At 30.8% G+C, this 12902-nt stretch overlaps 1 protein-coding gene across 2 annotated transcripts in view; it reads right to left on the minus strand.

The window, feature by feature from the left end:
- Positions 1–12902, minus strand: part of LOC145246810 (UV radiation resistance-associated protein-like) — an 85754-nt gene that overhangs the window by 22926 nt on the left and 49926 nt on the right. Inside the window, exons 9-12 of one of the 2 annotated variants that reach the window (XM_080108629.1) lie at positions 11669–11774; positions 9251–9377; positions 8061–8145; positions 192–422 (exon numbers count right to left, since the gene is read on the minus strand). In XM_080108629.1, the coding sequence (XP_079964755.1) occupies positions 192–422; positions 8061–8145; positions 9251–9377; positions 11669–11774 (549 nt within the window). The remainder of the gene's footprint in view (positions 1–191; positions 423–8060; positions 8146–9250; positions 9378–11668; positions 11775–12902) is intronic. The other variant, XM_080108630.1, reaches the window with a different exon arrangement.

Genomic DNA, 12902 nt, shown 5'->3' on the forward strand with positions numbered 1-12902 from the left:
GAATGTTTTTGTCCATACCCCAGCAAGATTGTTGAATGGTTTTAATGAGATTAAGTATTTTATGTGAAAAATATTTAGTCTAGAGAAAAGCGGGAAGAAAGGAAAAATAAGAGATTAAATCCAAAATGTTTTAAGAGAGAGTTGCTGATGAAATAAACCTTATAATAATAATTAAAACCAATTTGACTTACAGGGCATTATAGAATTGAGCTTTGTCATTTTTTGTCGTCATCTTTTTGTTAACATCTTCAATCTGAGTTGTGGGTATATCTTGTGGGTCCTGTAGCGGGGGTGATTCTACATTAGTGACTTTCTCTTCCATGAGGGTGGAATCCGCGTTAACATTGGCCACTTTAACGCCCCAGGAGGACAAGTCATCTAAGTAGCTGGAGAAACCAATTATATTCGAAACGACATCTCCGCTGATACAAATGTAAAAAACAAGAGATCAGCATCACTATGGACAGAGACTGTTGTAGAACAACCATGAAGAACTTAATTCGGAACTGCTTCATTGGGAAAGGATAGCAGGATGTGGAAACAGCAGGGGGGTTACTCTTACTAAAAGGGAGTTTTTAAATGATGACTAGAAACGATTAAGGAAGCTTCAAAATAATGGTTATAATAAATATGACAGCACAGATTTTGGAAGGCTACAATAGAAACAAAAATGCATGTGATGAGTCAGTGTTGAAATTAAGGGAAAACCGTTTGTTTTACTTTATGGCATATCAACCCTTCAGGTTATTTAATGACAAATACAGTAATTTAAAAACAAATGCTTCAGGTTGTTTCTTCAAATATTGATTAAGTTTTGCAAGAGACAGGAAAAAAAAATATATGTTTGGTATATTTTAAGTCAGGAAATCAATATCTTCTGACTGGCCTGATCCAGTGGATCAGAGAAGAAAAAAGATTTGATATTGATGAAAACTGGAGATGCACTCAAGTTTTAGTAATATATTTACTAAACAAGTTTGGTCGGGAGAAACAAAAAAGGCAATTCAGTATTTCGCTGTTTTTATGTATAAGAACACTTAAAATCATTTATACAAGAAATATTAAAATTGAAGATTTACTTTATCTGTAATTTTAGTTACTAAATTATTGACATGAAATGTCTATAAGAATATCGAAAATCCATTACAATTATTTTAAGGTTTTGGAATTTAAGATAAAGAATGAGAATTTGAATTCTTTGGACTAGTGTTCTCATCTTGGTTATTTTCACAACTTGTTCATATTAAAATCATTGACATTGTATGATGGTTAAAAGCATTAACAATCACTTCTAAGTGACAGTATTCTAGTAGTTCGAGGTTCAATTCTTACTACAGGCGATAACGAATGATATAAAAAATAGCACTTTTACACGCTTAAGGTTACTGGAACAAGAACAATTTATACTCATTAAATAAAGTTTGAAATTCTATATTAGGTTTTTGGATTTGATAAAAATGCAGCTGAAGATGGAGATTACATTAGCAAAAACGTAAAAATAACTAAGACGAGAATAGCAATCTGAATGTTTTTCTTTCACGTTATTCAATATCTAATAACTTAAAATAGAGCAAAATGATAAATTGTTACCATTAAAAAGACAGGACACACACAATTTGAAATTTTTTGGTTCTTGTCTAAAAAAAAAATCTGTAAATGTTTCATGATGAAATGAACGTTTACAAAAGAAAAAAAAAAAAAAAACGATTAGTTTTATTTTTATAAAGCAAATCATTCTTAAGTAATGAATGAGAACTCGTAAAATATATATAGAAATACCTACAAGTTTGAAGTCTCAAGTTATCCACCTTGGAGAAGGAGCAGTTTGGTTTTACGGCAAATAAACCGCAGTGGATCATTTTATGCCAGATATGGTTTATATGCGTTTATAGTTTGTACAATCAGAAAGTGATTAGTTTGTCGGAATAAAATTTAAGTCAGTAATAGTTTGCTTAATGTTATTGTCAAACCAATTTCTGTTAGTTTTTTTTTTTTTTATATGCGTTGGAAATTTTTTTTTTTTTTTAAATTCTCTATTAGTTGAGGGGCAGACACTTCTTTGAATAACTGTGCGAGGTTTGTTGCTACTTTTCCTGCAAATGTTCTTACATTTTTTGCAGTCAAGCATTCCATTACCATGTGACCTATGTCAGGTCTTGCATTTTAAAAATTTTCTGTTCTACGAGATTTGTTTGTGGTGTTTAGAAGAATTTCTTCCAATTCCATTTCTTCTAGTGTGCTATACCTGTTGCTTAATTCAGGCATTACGTTTGTAGTTTTTGTTTCTTGTTTGTGTCTGGATTGGGATTGTTGACATGGCTTGTTACAACATTTAGATTTGGGCGAGAACTTTATACTGGGATTTGTCTTTGCTTGTGTGGTATCCGTACAGCAAGGTTGTTTTTCTGGAGATCTTGTTGATCTGGATTTCAGATAGATTTGAGTATTTTGTGTTGACTTTTCTTGTTGTGAGACTTGTGATGGTGTTAATTGTTGCTGGAGTATTTTTTTTTTGTTGTGTGCGTAGGGTTTTAGGGTGGAGATTGTTTAGACTCGAGTGGAGTTCTGTAGTTCTATTACGAAGGTTAGGAGTTCATTTGAATTTATATTTGCCAGTTTTCTTATGAGAAGATCACTTTTGACATTCAGAATTGGAAGTAGTTTGCAGTGGTTGAGTTACTCTTGAGTAAGGGTGGACTGGATAATTTTTTAGGCTTCTCGATGGGTTTGATTTTTGTTATCATTTTCTTCGATGCGTCACAGAATCTTGAGTCAGCTGAATGTTCACTCGGCAGTTTATGCATTTCAATTGTTGGCAGGTGGCTTCCTGGTGGTCAGATCCATCCATTCCACAATTTTTCTTTCTGTTACTAGGTATCCCAAACTAGCCTAGTTTAGGATGCGAAAACTGGTAAATAAAGTTAAATTTCCCTTAACTTCAACTTGCAATATCTCGTTTATTTTTTGGGTTATTTTGATAAAGTTTTTATTTAAATAAAATTTAATCTTTTTGCTTTATAGATATATAATTTTTTTTCTTGTGTCTTTAATTTTTTTTCCAGACTACCTCAAGTTATGTCACTAATTTTTGTGAACGCTGCTTTTTTTTTTTTTTTTTTTTTACACAAAAAAATGTTTTTGCAAATTTGGTGCACGCGATATTGTGAGTTAAGGTATAAAAGAATAGTACCATTTTAAAGAAAAAAAAAAAAAAGGTCATTTATCAATATGGTGAGCTTAAAAAAAGGTTTTAAGTTGTTTTTCACAAAAAAATTCAACTTGAAAACTTCAGTGAATGAAATATGAAAGAAATTCAATTAAAAAACAAAAACAAAACAAAAAAAAAAAACAAAAAAAAATGCACCATTTTGTAGAGAAATATCTCCTCTTTAATAATCTGTTGGTGTCATATTACTACGCTCATAAATCAAGGAGCACCACTAACAAAAGTGACTGTACCGACACCTCCAAATTTACAACTTAATACAAGTAACTGAAGTACAAAGTATCAGCACGAACGAGCAAATAACGAGCAAACCAGCCGCAAGATCCAATAAAAACGTAAACAACTGGTTTCACTGTTTATATCAAAGTTCTTAAGCGAGTTTGTTTTTGTTTATTTAGTGCGACAAGTGCGTCAATAAAAGAAATGAAAATTTACAATTTAAAAAATAATGTTAGTTGTTTTAGTTGCGTGTGACTGAGGGAAAATTTTTTTCATTTTAAAAAATGTGCCTCATTTTTTTTGTTTACTTATTTCTTATATTCTGTCGGGCGTTTTTGCTATATCTAACATTTTGTTAAATTATTTTTTTTTTATTAGACTGTACACTTACATTACTTAAAAAAAAAAAAGAAAATTAACAAAATATAGTTTTAAGTTAGGTGCAACAAGTTATGTGTAAATAGAAAAATTAATTTCACATAAAAATGTGCATTTTTTCTGTTTATGTTCTATCGAGCGTTTTGATAAATTTGAAAATTTTGTTAAATTATTTTTTATTTACACTGTACATTACTTAAAAAATAACTGAAAATATAATTAAGTTATGTGCACGTGGTGTGTAAATGAAAACATTAATTTCACTGTAAAAATAATTTTTTTGTTTATTTAATAATTCCCGAGATGGTACTTCTACAGTTTATTGCCAAAAATGGAGGCGCCATTTTTTTGCGCAACTGTCGTTAAAATCCAAGGGAGAAATCAGCATTTTAAACTATGACCGAAGTTAGAAATAACAAAAAAATTAAACTAGATATTAATTACTTCCGGAAAGAATTATGAAAAAAAGTAAATACAGTGAAAGAGAACACATATCCGTTTAATTGGAAATGTTTCCATTTAATTATTGAAAATGGGAAAGTTTGTCATGAAACGTATTTATTTAGTTATTAAAAAACGGAAAATGACATATTCATAATTGTCTAAACTTAGCGAGTGCCATTTGAAAACCAAAACATTTACTGCATAAAAATTTATCAAAATATAATTGTAAAAACATTTATTGAAAAGTTTGCGTAAGAAAATATAATTTTAATAATTTGACACCAACTTTTACATTGGCCAAGTCATTGAGGTTATATCTGCAATCAGCACTAATAAAATTTTTATCGCAAACCAAAGGTAGAAAAGATTTTTTTTTCGATTGCCTTTATCAGATGACACTGCACAAGTAGAGTCAGCATTTGTTTACAGATGGAGTTTTAAGGTAATGCCAGTTTCAAGTGAAGGTAGAATTTGGAGTGTTCTTGATATATCTACCATAGCAGAAGCTTATGAAAGAATTCTGAGAGAAAATCAATAAAGAAAGGAATTGTAGTAAGACTTCTGCCTATAAAATATCTTACTTGTTTACTTGTCTTTGAAGTTGAAAGTTTTTCAATGCTTGAAAAAAAAAAAAAAAAAAAAAAAAAAAAAAAAAAAAAAAAATGACCCGTGACTTTGTATAAAAAATTTTTAAATTTTATTGTTGTCAGCCCTTTTTTTGACGAGTTTAAATTCCCCAAAGTAAAAATATTTCTGTGGCAAAAAGTTTTGTCATTAGAAACAAGGCAAACATTTTTTTTTAATTCCTCACCCAAAAATTAATAATGTTGCAAAGTTTTAAGCTTCTACCTCCAATCGTTACATTTTTACAGCAATTTCAGTAATGTATACTTTTGACTCATTTTTTTTAAACCCTTTTTACGAAATTGTTCAACTGCTTTTACATGATCCACAATTGAGTGGTTTTATCAATTCATAATTGAAAGAAAAAATTATCTTGATCTCTAATGTGTTATGAATCATTAAGATTCAATACATTAGCTAATAAAATGAAATTGATATGAATAGTCAAAGTTGCATTTCCGTGTCATATTTGCACTTTTCCCCCCCCCCCCGTTGGTAGTGGGATTTTGCCTAGTGTTTAAGTTGGTTTCATCTAATAATTATTGCTTTCATTAGTATTAATTTTCATTTACCACAAGATGACATTACATTTATAAGGATTTTTTACTTGTTAGTATATAACTAAAAATGTAAGCTACTATGAAATTTGGCTTCTGGACCATGATAGCAAATTTCCAACAAACTTTGAACGATCATAACTTGACGGCTAATTGAGCTACCAAACTAAATTTGGTATTTTTGTTTATGGTTTACAAAAATCTATATGACCACAATTTTTTTTTTTTTTTTTTTTTTTTTTTTTAGATATGATGAAAATAAAATTTTGGTTTGGGATACCTACTGTTACACAAGTTCTAGCAGTTGTAACATCTAAATAACTTAGGGATATAGATTACCACTTTAGTCATTATGTACCTGATCTTAATTTTCGTTGGAGGTTTGGGAAAATTAAATGTATTAGCGTTAGTTTTTATTTCGATTATTTTTCTTTATAGCAACTCTTTACTTCTGTTACAAGCTGTTCTTTTTTAAAAGTTTTGTTTGATTTCATCTATTGTACAATTATCCAATTCTGGGCTTTTCACCATTCCCTTTGAGGTGTCGAGAGATTTATGGGGATACACTTATTTTTATGTTGTGTGGTGGGTTTTTAGCAATTTTTCTGCATAATTCTTGTTTTTAACTTCTATCAAGGTATTCTTACAAGTTGCTTTGATTGATTTTGGAGCCACATTCGCTGCAAGATATTTTTCTATTATGAAGGGCGGGAGTTTGGTAGTGGGTTTGTCATTCACCAGCTGAAGAACTATGTACGTTGAATAGTAAGTGGTTATTTCCTCTTTTTCGCTGTGTCTATACATATCAGATTCTGGATATAGTCTTTAACTCTATTACATGGCTTGAGATTTGTTAAGTGCCATATGTAAATGTTTTGTGTTTCATTGGCTATGCTCCCCATTCAGCTTGGAGTCCTATGAGGGATATGCGCCGAGGAGAAAACCCATTCACCTAGTAACATCAAGGCTACATAGTCAATATACTCATGCTGATAACTGATAATTTAAGATTCTATCATTCCCAAGATAGTTACTCACCTGGGGACAGAAAAGGGTATGCATCCTTCCTCAGCAAGATGGTCCCGATTCAGATTTTGTATATTTGAGAAAGGGCTAACATGACCAGCTGATTGGTTGGATTGGGCCTCTCCAATCGCGCGTCTAGCCCAGTAAGGGCAAAAGTAAAGTGTTGCAAGCCACATGATCTCTTTAGTCACCGGATCATGGGTTGTTCAACCACCAAAGTATGATTACATATTGCTAATGAAATAATACAACCATAACAAATGAAGTCAGTAACAAATTTTTATTTGTTAGCTTAAATGTTAAATCTAATTTCTACCTAACTATTAAAATCCATCAAAATAACCATGTTAGATGATATAGATAAAATTTTAAATATTTCGGATAAATTCTATATAATAAAAAAAAAAGAAAAAAATTATACAATTCTTTGAAAGTATTAGTTGATTAAAAAGTTCAAATAAACATTTACTATTTAATTTTATTGTGTCAATAGTTACTCAATATTAATTGTATTTATTAATAACTCATAAGATTTGTGGAAATTACAATTTGTAATTCTCTGGAAATAAATATTAAACCTTAAATATCAAAGAAACAGTTGCCCCAGATAAATAATTGTTAGGTAAAGAAAAACAAAAAATGTCAATTTAAATTTACTTATTTGATTTGTAACGATTAGATTAAAATTACAAATAAAAATACAAGAACTAGTTAAATTGACAAATTGACAATTTTGGAACAATTCATTTTAAAATATGTCAAATTGATTTTTTCTTTAAATTTGGCAGCAGGAGTGAATTTTTGCAATAACTGCCTATTGAACCTTTGCTTAGATAATCATTTTTTAAAATGCATGTAAACGTGATATATGTACAAGCATGAATCATTGTTTTTAATAGGGATCCTACTGGATGCCAGACACTCACCCACTGTTTCTGAGACTTGAAGCAAGAGATCTTTAATATTCTAGCCATCCCGTTAAGTGTAATTACCCTTGGTTCACTGGATATATTTCCCCAAGTAGTTTTTTTTATTTTTTAAATTTTTTTTTCTAACTTTCATGAGCCAGGTAGCTCCTATAATTACTGGAATGAGATCTTCCCATGGTTCCAGTTTTTCATGTTGTACATAAAATCTTGATATTTCATTATCTTTTCTCTCACAGCAGTTTCAGGCTGCATCGTTAGGGACACAGACTTCAACCAAGGTTGCTACTGTCTCGTTTTTGTCCTATATGATGTTGGAGTTAAACAGCTCCATTTTCTAACTAAGTAGCTATAGGAATTACATAATCATAGTGCAAGACTTCTTTCTAACAGTGTTTTTTGGTATATGGTCCCAGAACTTGCTGTTACACTTTTTTTTTTTTTTTTTTTTTTACAAATTATCCAGTGGAGATATTTACATGTTTCATGTATGATTATTACAGATGACATTAAAACAAATGATTAAAAGAATTAAAAGCTGGTTTACATCTAAAGCCAAAGTCAGCAAAAAGTAAAAAATACAGTTATGAAAAATGAAGAAAAAAGTCCTATAAACTATGATTTGAAAGAGATCAGTGCAAAAGACAAAAATTAACTTACCTCATTGAATTATGATTTTTCTTTTTCTCTTCCAATTCAACACGTTCACACTTAATTTTGGCATGTTGTTCTTGTAAGAATGTTCCTAGGAAGGAAAACCATTGACATTTCAACACAAATAATGATGCTCAACAGAATTAGAATGTATTTTTCTATGATTCCAGATAGAAATGGATTGACCAAAATTTGGTCGTCTTAGACTATGCAAAATCTAGTATTGCAATGCTGGCCCATTTGAGTTTTTTGGATTCTTAAAAAAAAAAATTTAATAAATGGAATCTTTGCAACCTCTTCTGATATTAATGGCGAAACATGAAAGATTCCAACAAGATGGAAAAAAAAAAAAAAAAAAATCAATCCTTATGGTGTTTTACTGTCCATCTGATAAACTAACCCTTATCCTTGAGTGACTTTAAGATCTTGATAAGTGGTGTACTTGCTGGTACATCAAACCAAAATCTAAAAAGGTTCTCTTCAATTTCTACAAAACACTAAATTGGCACAGACTTACATTAGAATTGTTAACCATACAGAGATGCATATAGCATTACACTGTACCAAGTCAATAAATAAGAACGTTTTTTTTGACAATCATGTACAAATAGCAATTTTCAGTGTGGATATGTTAGCCTTATAGTAATATGCTTTATATTGTACTTAGAAATATTTTCAATTTGTGAACAAAAAGGAGAATAAAAAAAGTAATTATGGTCTGGGAAGGTTAGAACTTACAACTTCTGTCTGTAAATACTGCAGGTTAAATGATAGAGTCAATTATGTTACATAAACTAAAACAGGTGACTGATTAGACTAGAATTCCCACCTTTCTACAGTTGAATGTGGGTCAGCGAAAAAAAAAAAAAAAAAAAAAAAAAAGGGGAGGGTTATTAAATTTACTATGAACGGCTGTAAGGGGACTTCCGAGTAGGAGTAAAAGTTTCTCCACCTTTATGACAAATATCAATCCGGATTAAATATTAAAATTGAGCAGAAATACAATTTTTTTTTTAAGAATATAAACCAGTATTTGTTATATGACTACGTGGATGTAATTATCTTTTATTAAAGTGATTAACATTAATAAAAATTGAGGGAGACTGCAATCACTTTATATCAAAGAATTAATGTATATAAAATGCCACAAATATTCATCATAAAAAAATATAAATTATTTTGATTTTGTTACTCACTTCGGATGTGATTGTCATTTATTAAGCAATCAAGATTGTTTTTCTGAGATTGGAGGTTAATTTGTTGCCATTGGAGTTCACTGTGCAGTTGTCGTACACGCAATAACCGTTCTTCATGTTCTGATAGCTGCAGTAACAAAAAGAAAAGGAAAAAATAAAGAAAACGAAGATGTTTGATTTAAGCAGATTTTTAAATATGTTTACAGTTCAACTTTTGATTGATGACACAGAAATATGAAACAATGATCAAATAGATTGTTGGATATTCATAACTGAAACTTGTTGGACAAGTCAATCATAAACTGAAGTTTCATTTGTATTAAATATGATTGAATTGCAGAAAGGATTGAAGTTTTTTTTTTTAATGTTGGTCAAGTATAAACTCCTTATGTGCACATCTGCATTACAAGCAGACATTGATATAATCTGCAGAATTATCAGTAACCCGGACACAATCCTATCTTGCCTCATTCTATTCATTCCCTCAAGGCATTTTTCTTTTCCCAAAATTTCTTAACAACCATAGATAGTGTTCAGCATTAAATCATAACTGACTATTCATTCAGTCTATCTTCAAACCAGCAAAAATGATGAATTATCTCCCTTCTTTTGATATTGCGACCCAGGCACTGTACTTGTAGTGTAGCGGCCTTTGCAGACAAATTTGATGGAGTTGCAATTTTTAACACTTCAAACAACTTGTTGGAATGGCTTTGGTGATACTCCTCAGTAAGTATTATTCCTGGAATTATTTTGAAAATAATGTCCGTCCAGACAATCTATAAACTATTCTTGAATTGAAGAGGGCCATTGTTGCAATATTTTTAATATAATTAATAATGTATGATTAATCAAAATTGGAAGGTTCTACTTACAAACACTGGTGATAGGAACTGACTAATTAAATGGAGCCACATTCAGCTAGCAACCAATCAGAAACCGGAATCGCTCAATAAAATCTACCAGATATTTTAGAATTCCCACATAAATTTGTGTTCACATGAAAAGGAATCTTGCTCTTTGTCCATACCCTTTTTCATCTCAGATTTTATACAGATTAGCTACCCATCGGAAACATTTCTAAAATTAAACATGTTTTTCAATTCAAAAGCCATCGCAGAAGGAAACAGGACAGCGTCAAAAGGAGCGTTTCAGAGTTGACAATTTTGCAGATCGCATCCAGGTGTGCTTGTAACACAGATGCACATTTCTAGAATATCATTGAACAACGATAAAACAAAGACTGTTGGACATTTATAACTGAAACTTGAAGGACAAGTCAGACAGATTGACATTTATTTGTATGAAGTCTGGTCAGATTTCAGAAAGGATTGTGAATTTTATAGATGATTCCAGCAGAGATAATTTTTTTTATACTAAAACATCCTTGCCTAAAAAAAACTATTACAAATTAAATACTGAATGAGAAACCAAAGATATTGAAGAAACTACTCCATTAAATATCAAGTCTTTGTACAAAGTGCTGTGATGTCATCTTTGTAAAGAGCTTACAATTGATGTATTAAAAAGTTTTTAGCATCAATTTCAGAAAGAGCAGAAGATGAGATTTGAGAAATGGATAACTCAAAAAGTGGCTAGCAAATGATGACTAGGGTCCTGCTAGGTCCTTCTGGGAGAGCAAACATGAGTTAAGTCAGCCGAACTAAATAAAAAGATTGCAGAAAACAATTTCAAAGTTATATACAGCAGTTACACAGCCTTTCCAAACCCGACAGCTGGCATACGATTACAATTGTTTGCATTTTAGTTCCTCCTAATTGTGACTATGGTGATCCATAAAAAAAAAAAAAAAACCCATCAAGCTCAGGTTAAATTTTTGAATTAAAAAAAAGTGAGTTTGTCAAGCTAGTTAAATTAAAAAACTAAAAAAAAAAACAAAAAACAACAACAAAAAAAAAAAACAGTCTTTCTACTGCTATGCATCACCCTCCTCTCTATAATTATAGTTTAAATAGTATTACTACTTGGTTTTATTCCTTATATTTATAATGGACTATTTCACCATGATATTCAGTTTAATGAATTTTAATAGAGTTTTATTAGTTTTAACACCTTTAACTAATAAGAGCGAGAGGGGCAGGGAGACAAGAGCGTTAGACATTGTATAAAAGAAGAGTGAGGAGGAGGCTAAGGCCAACAACATGCAGTTGTAAAGAGTGAAAGTGACAAAAATGTAATAAGAGAGGTCACTTGAAGAGTTAATTGAAAATGGAAGTATTAACATAAGCACAAAATTCAAGAATATTTTTGCATGTATTTTGTGTAATGAAAATATAAGAAAAAAAATTTAGGGAAACAAATATTGATTAACTGAAATTTAATATAATTTTATAATTATGTCAGTTTTAGTGATAATGTGCTCATTTTCAAAAGTTCAAGTTGAATACACTTAATCACCTTTTTACTTTTTTCTTTTGAAGCTTCTAATTGGCCTTGTATTGCATGCCGTAAACGTCTGGCGGTGGCCCGATTTTGCCGGATCGCTCGCAGTATTGTGTTGATCCTACAACCGAAAAATAAAAATCATAAAATACACATAGCATTTAAGATGTAAACACTCGTCTAGCTGTAAACACTATCAATAATTTCCCCCACTCTTTATCTGTGCCTAAACTTAAACATAGATTCCATGAACAAAGCTTCTTTCTTAGAACTGCACGCCTGTGGAATTGTCTTCCGTTTTCCTGCTTTCCGGCTGACTACAATATGGTTGTGTTCAAGTCTAAGGTAAATAAGTTCTTGATGAGCCGTTCCATATAAGTTATTAAATTTACCAAATTTTCATTACTAATGATTACTATATTGACCAATTTCTACTGTACACTCTTTAACCCTTATCCTTGAGTGGCCTCTGGGCCTTGATAATGTGGTGATGCCTTTGTAAAAAAAAAAAAAAAAAAAAAAAAAAAAAAAAGAGAAATAAATGCAGCTCGATTATTTATGCATGTAATCTCGTTGACACTCCAGTTCTTGTTAGATCATTGAAGTTAAGCAACGTCTAACTTGTTCAGTACCAGAGGGGCGACTATCTGAGAATACCAGATGCTATATGTAAGAGGATGGTGACTGCAAAAACTACCATTATCAAAATCATCTCACCTTACAGATATACATGCAACTTCAAATTATTAAACTACAGAACAGCAACATACCCCCCCCCCATTCATTGAAGAATATGTAAAGCTAATAGTGTTATATACTATAGCTCTAAAAAAAAAAAAAAAAAAAAAAAAAAAAAAAAAAAGTAATGTGTATGTTCCATAATGATGTACATGTTGAATAGTGGGTTTTACATTTTCTCTGCATATTCATGTACGCGTAAATGCGTGTATGTATATGTCATCATTTAGTTGATATTCTAGTGTGTATATTTTAACATTTATGCAACAGTTCTAACAGGAAACAATTGATGTGGATGTATTGAAACAGTTGTAGACAAACAGTTCTTTTTAACAGATGTAAATAAACAACACATACCTGGAAATATACAAACATTTATTTTCATGATTTCAACTGACACCTTCAAAGATTACATCTTTACATCTTGGCTGCCCGAGATGACGCCGCTCCCCACGTCATGGAGAGACCAATTTTCTCTTTTGAGTCATCCGTTCTCTGATGTCCAGCTAAC

Source organism: Euprymna scolopes, chromosome 24 (genome assembly GCF_053919585.1).
Source record: "Euprymna scolopes isolate OS-2025 chromosome 24, ASM5391958v1, whole genome shotgun sequence".
NCBI classification, from domain to species: domain Eukaryota; kingdom Metazoa; phylum Mollusca; class Cephalopoda; order Sepiida; family Sepiolidae; genus Euprymna; species Euprymna scolopes.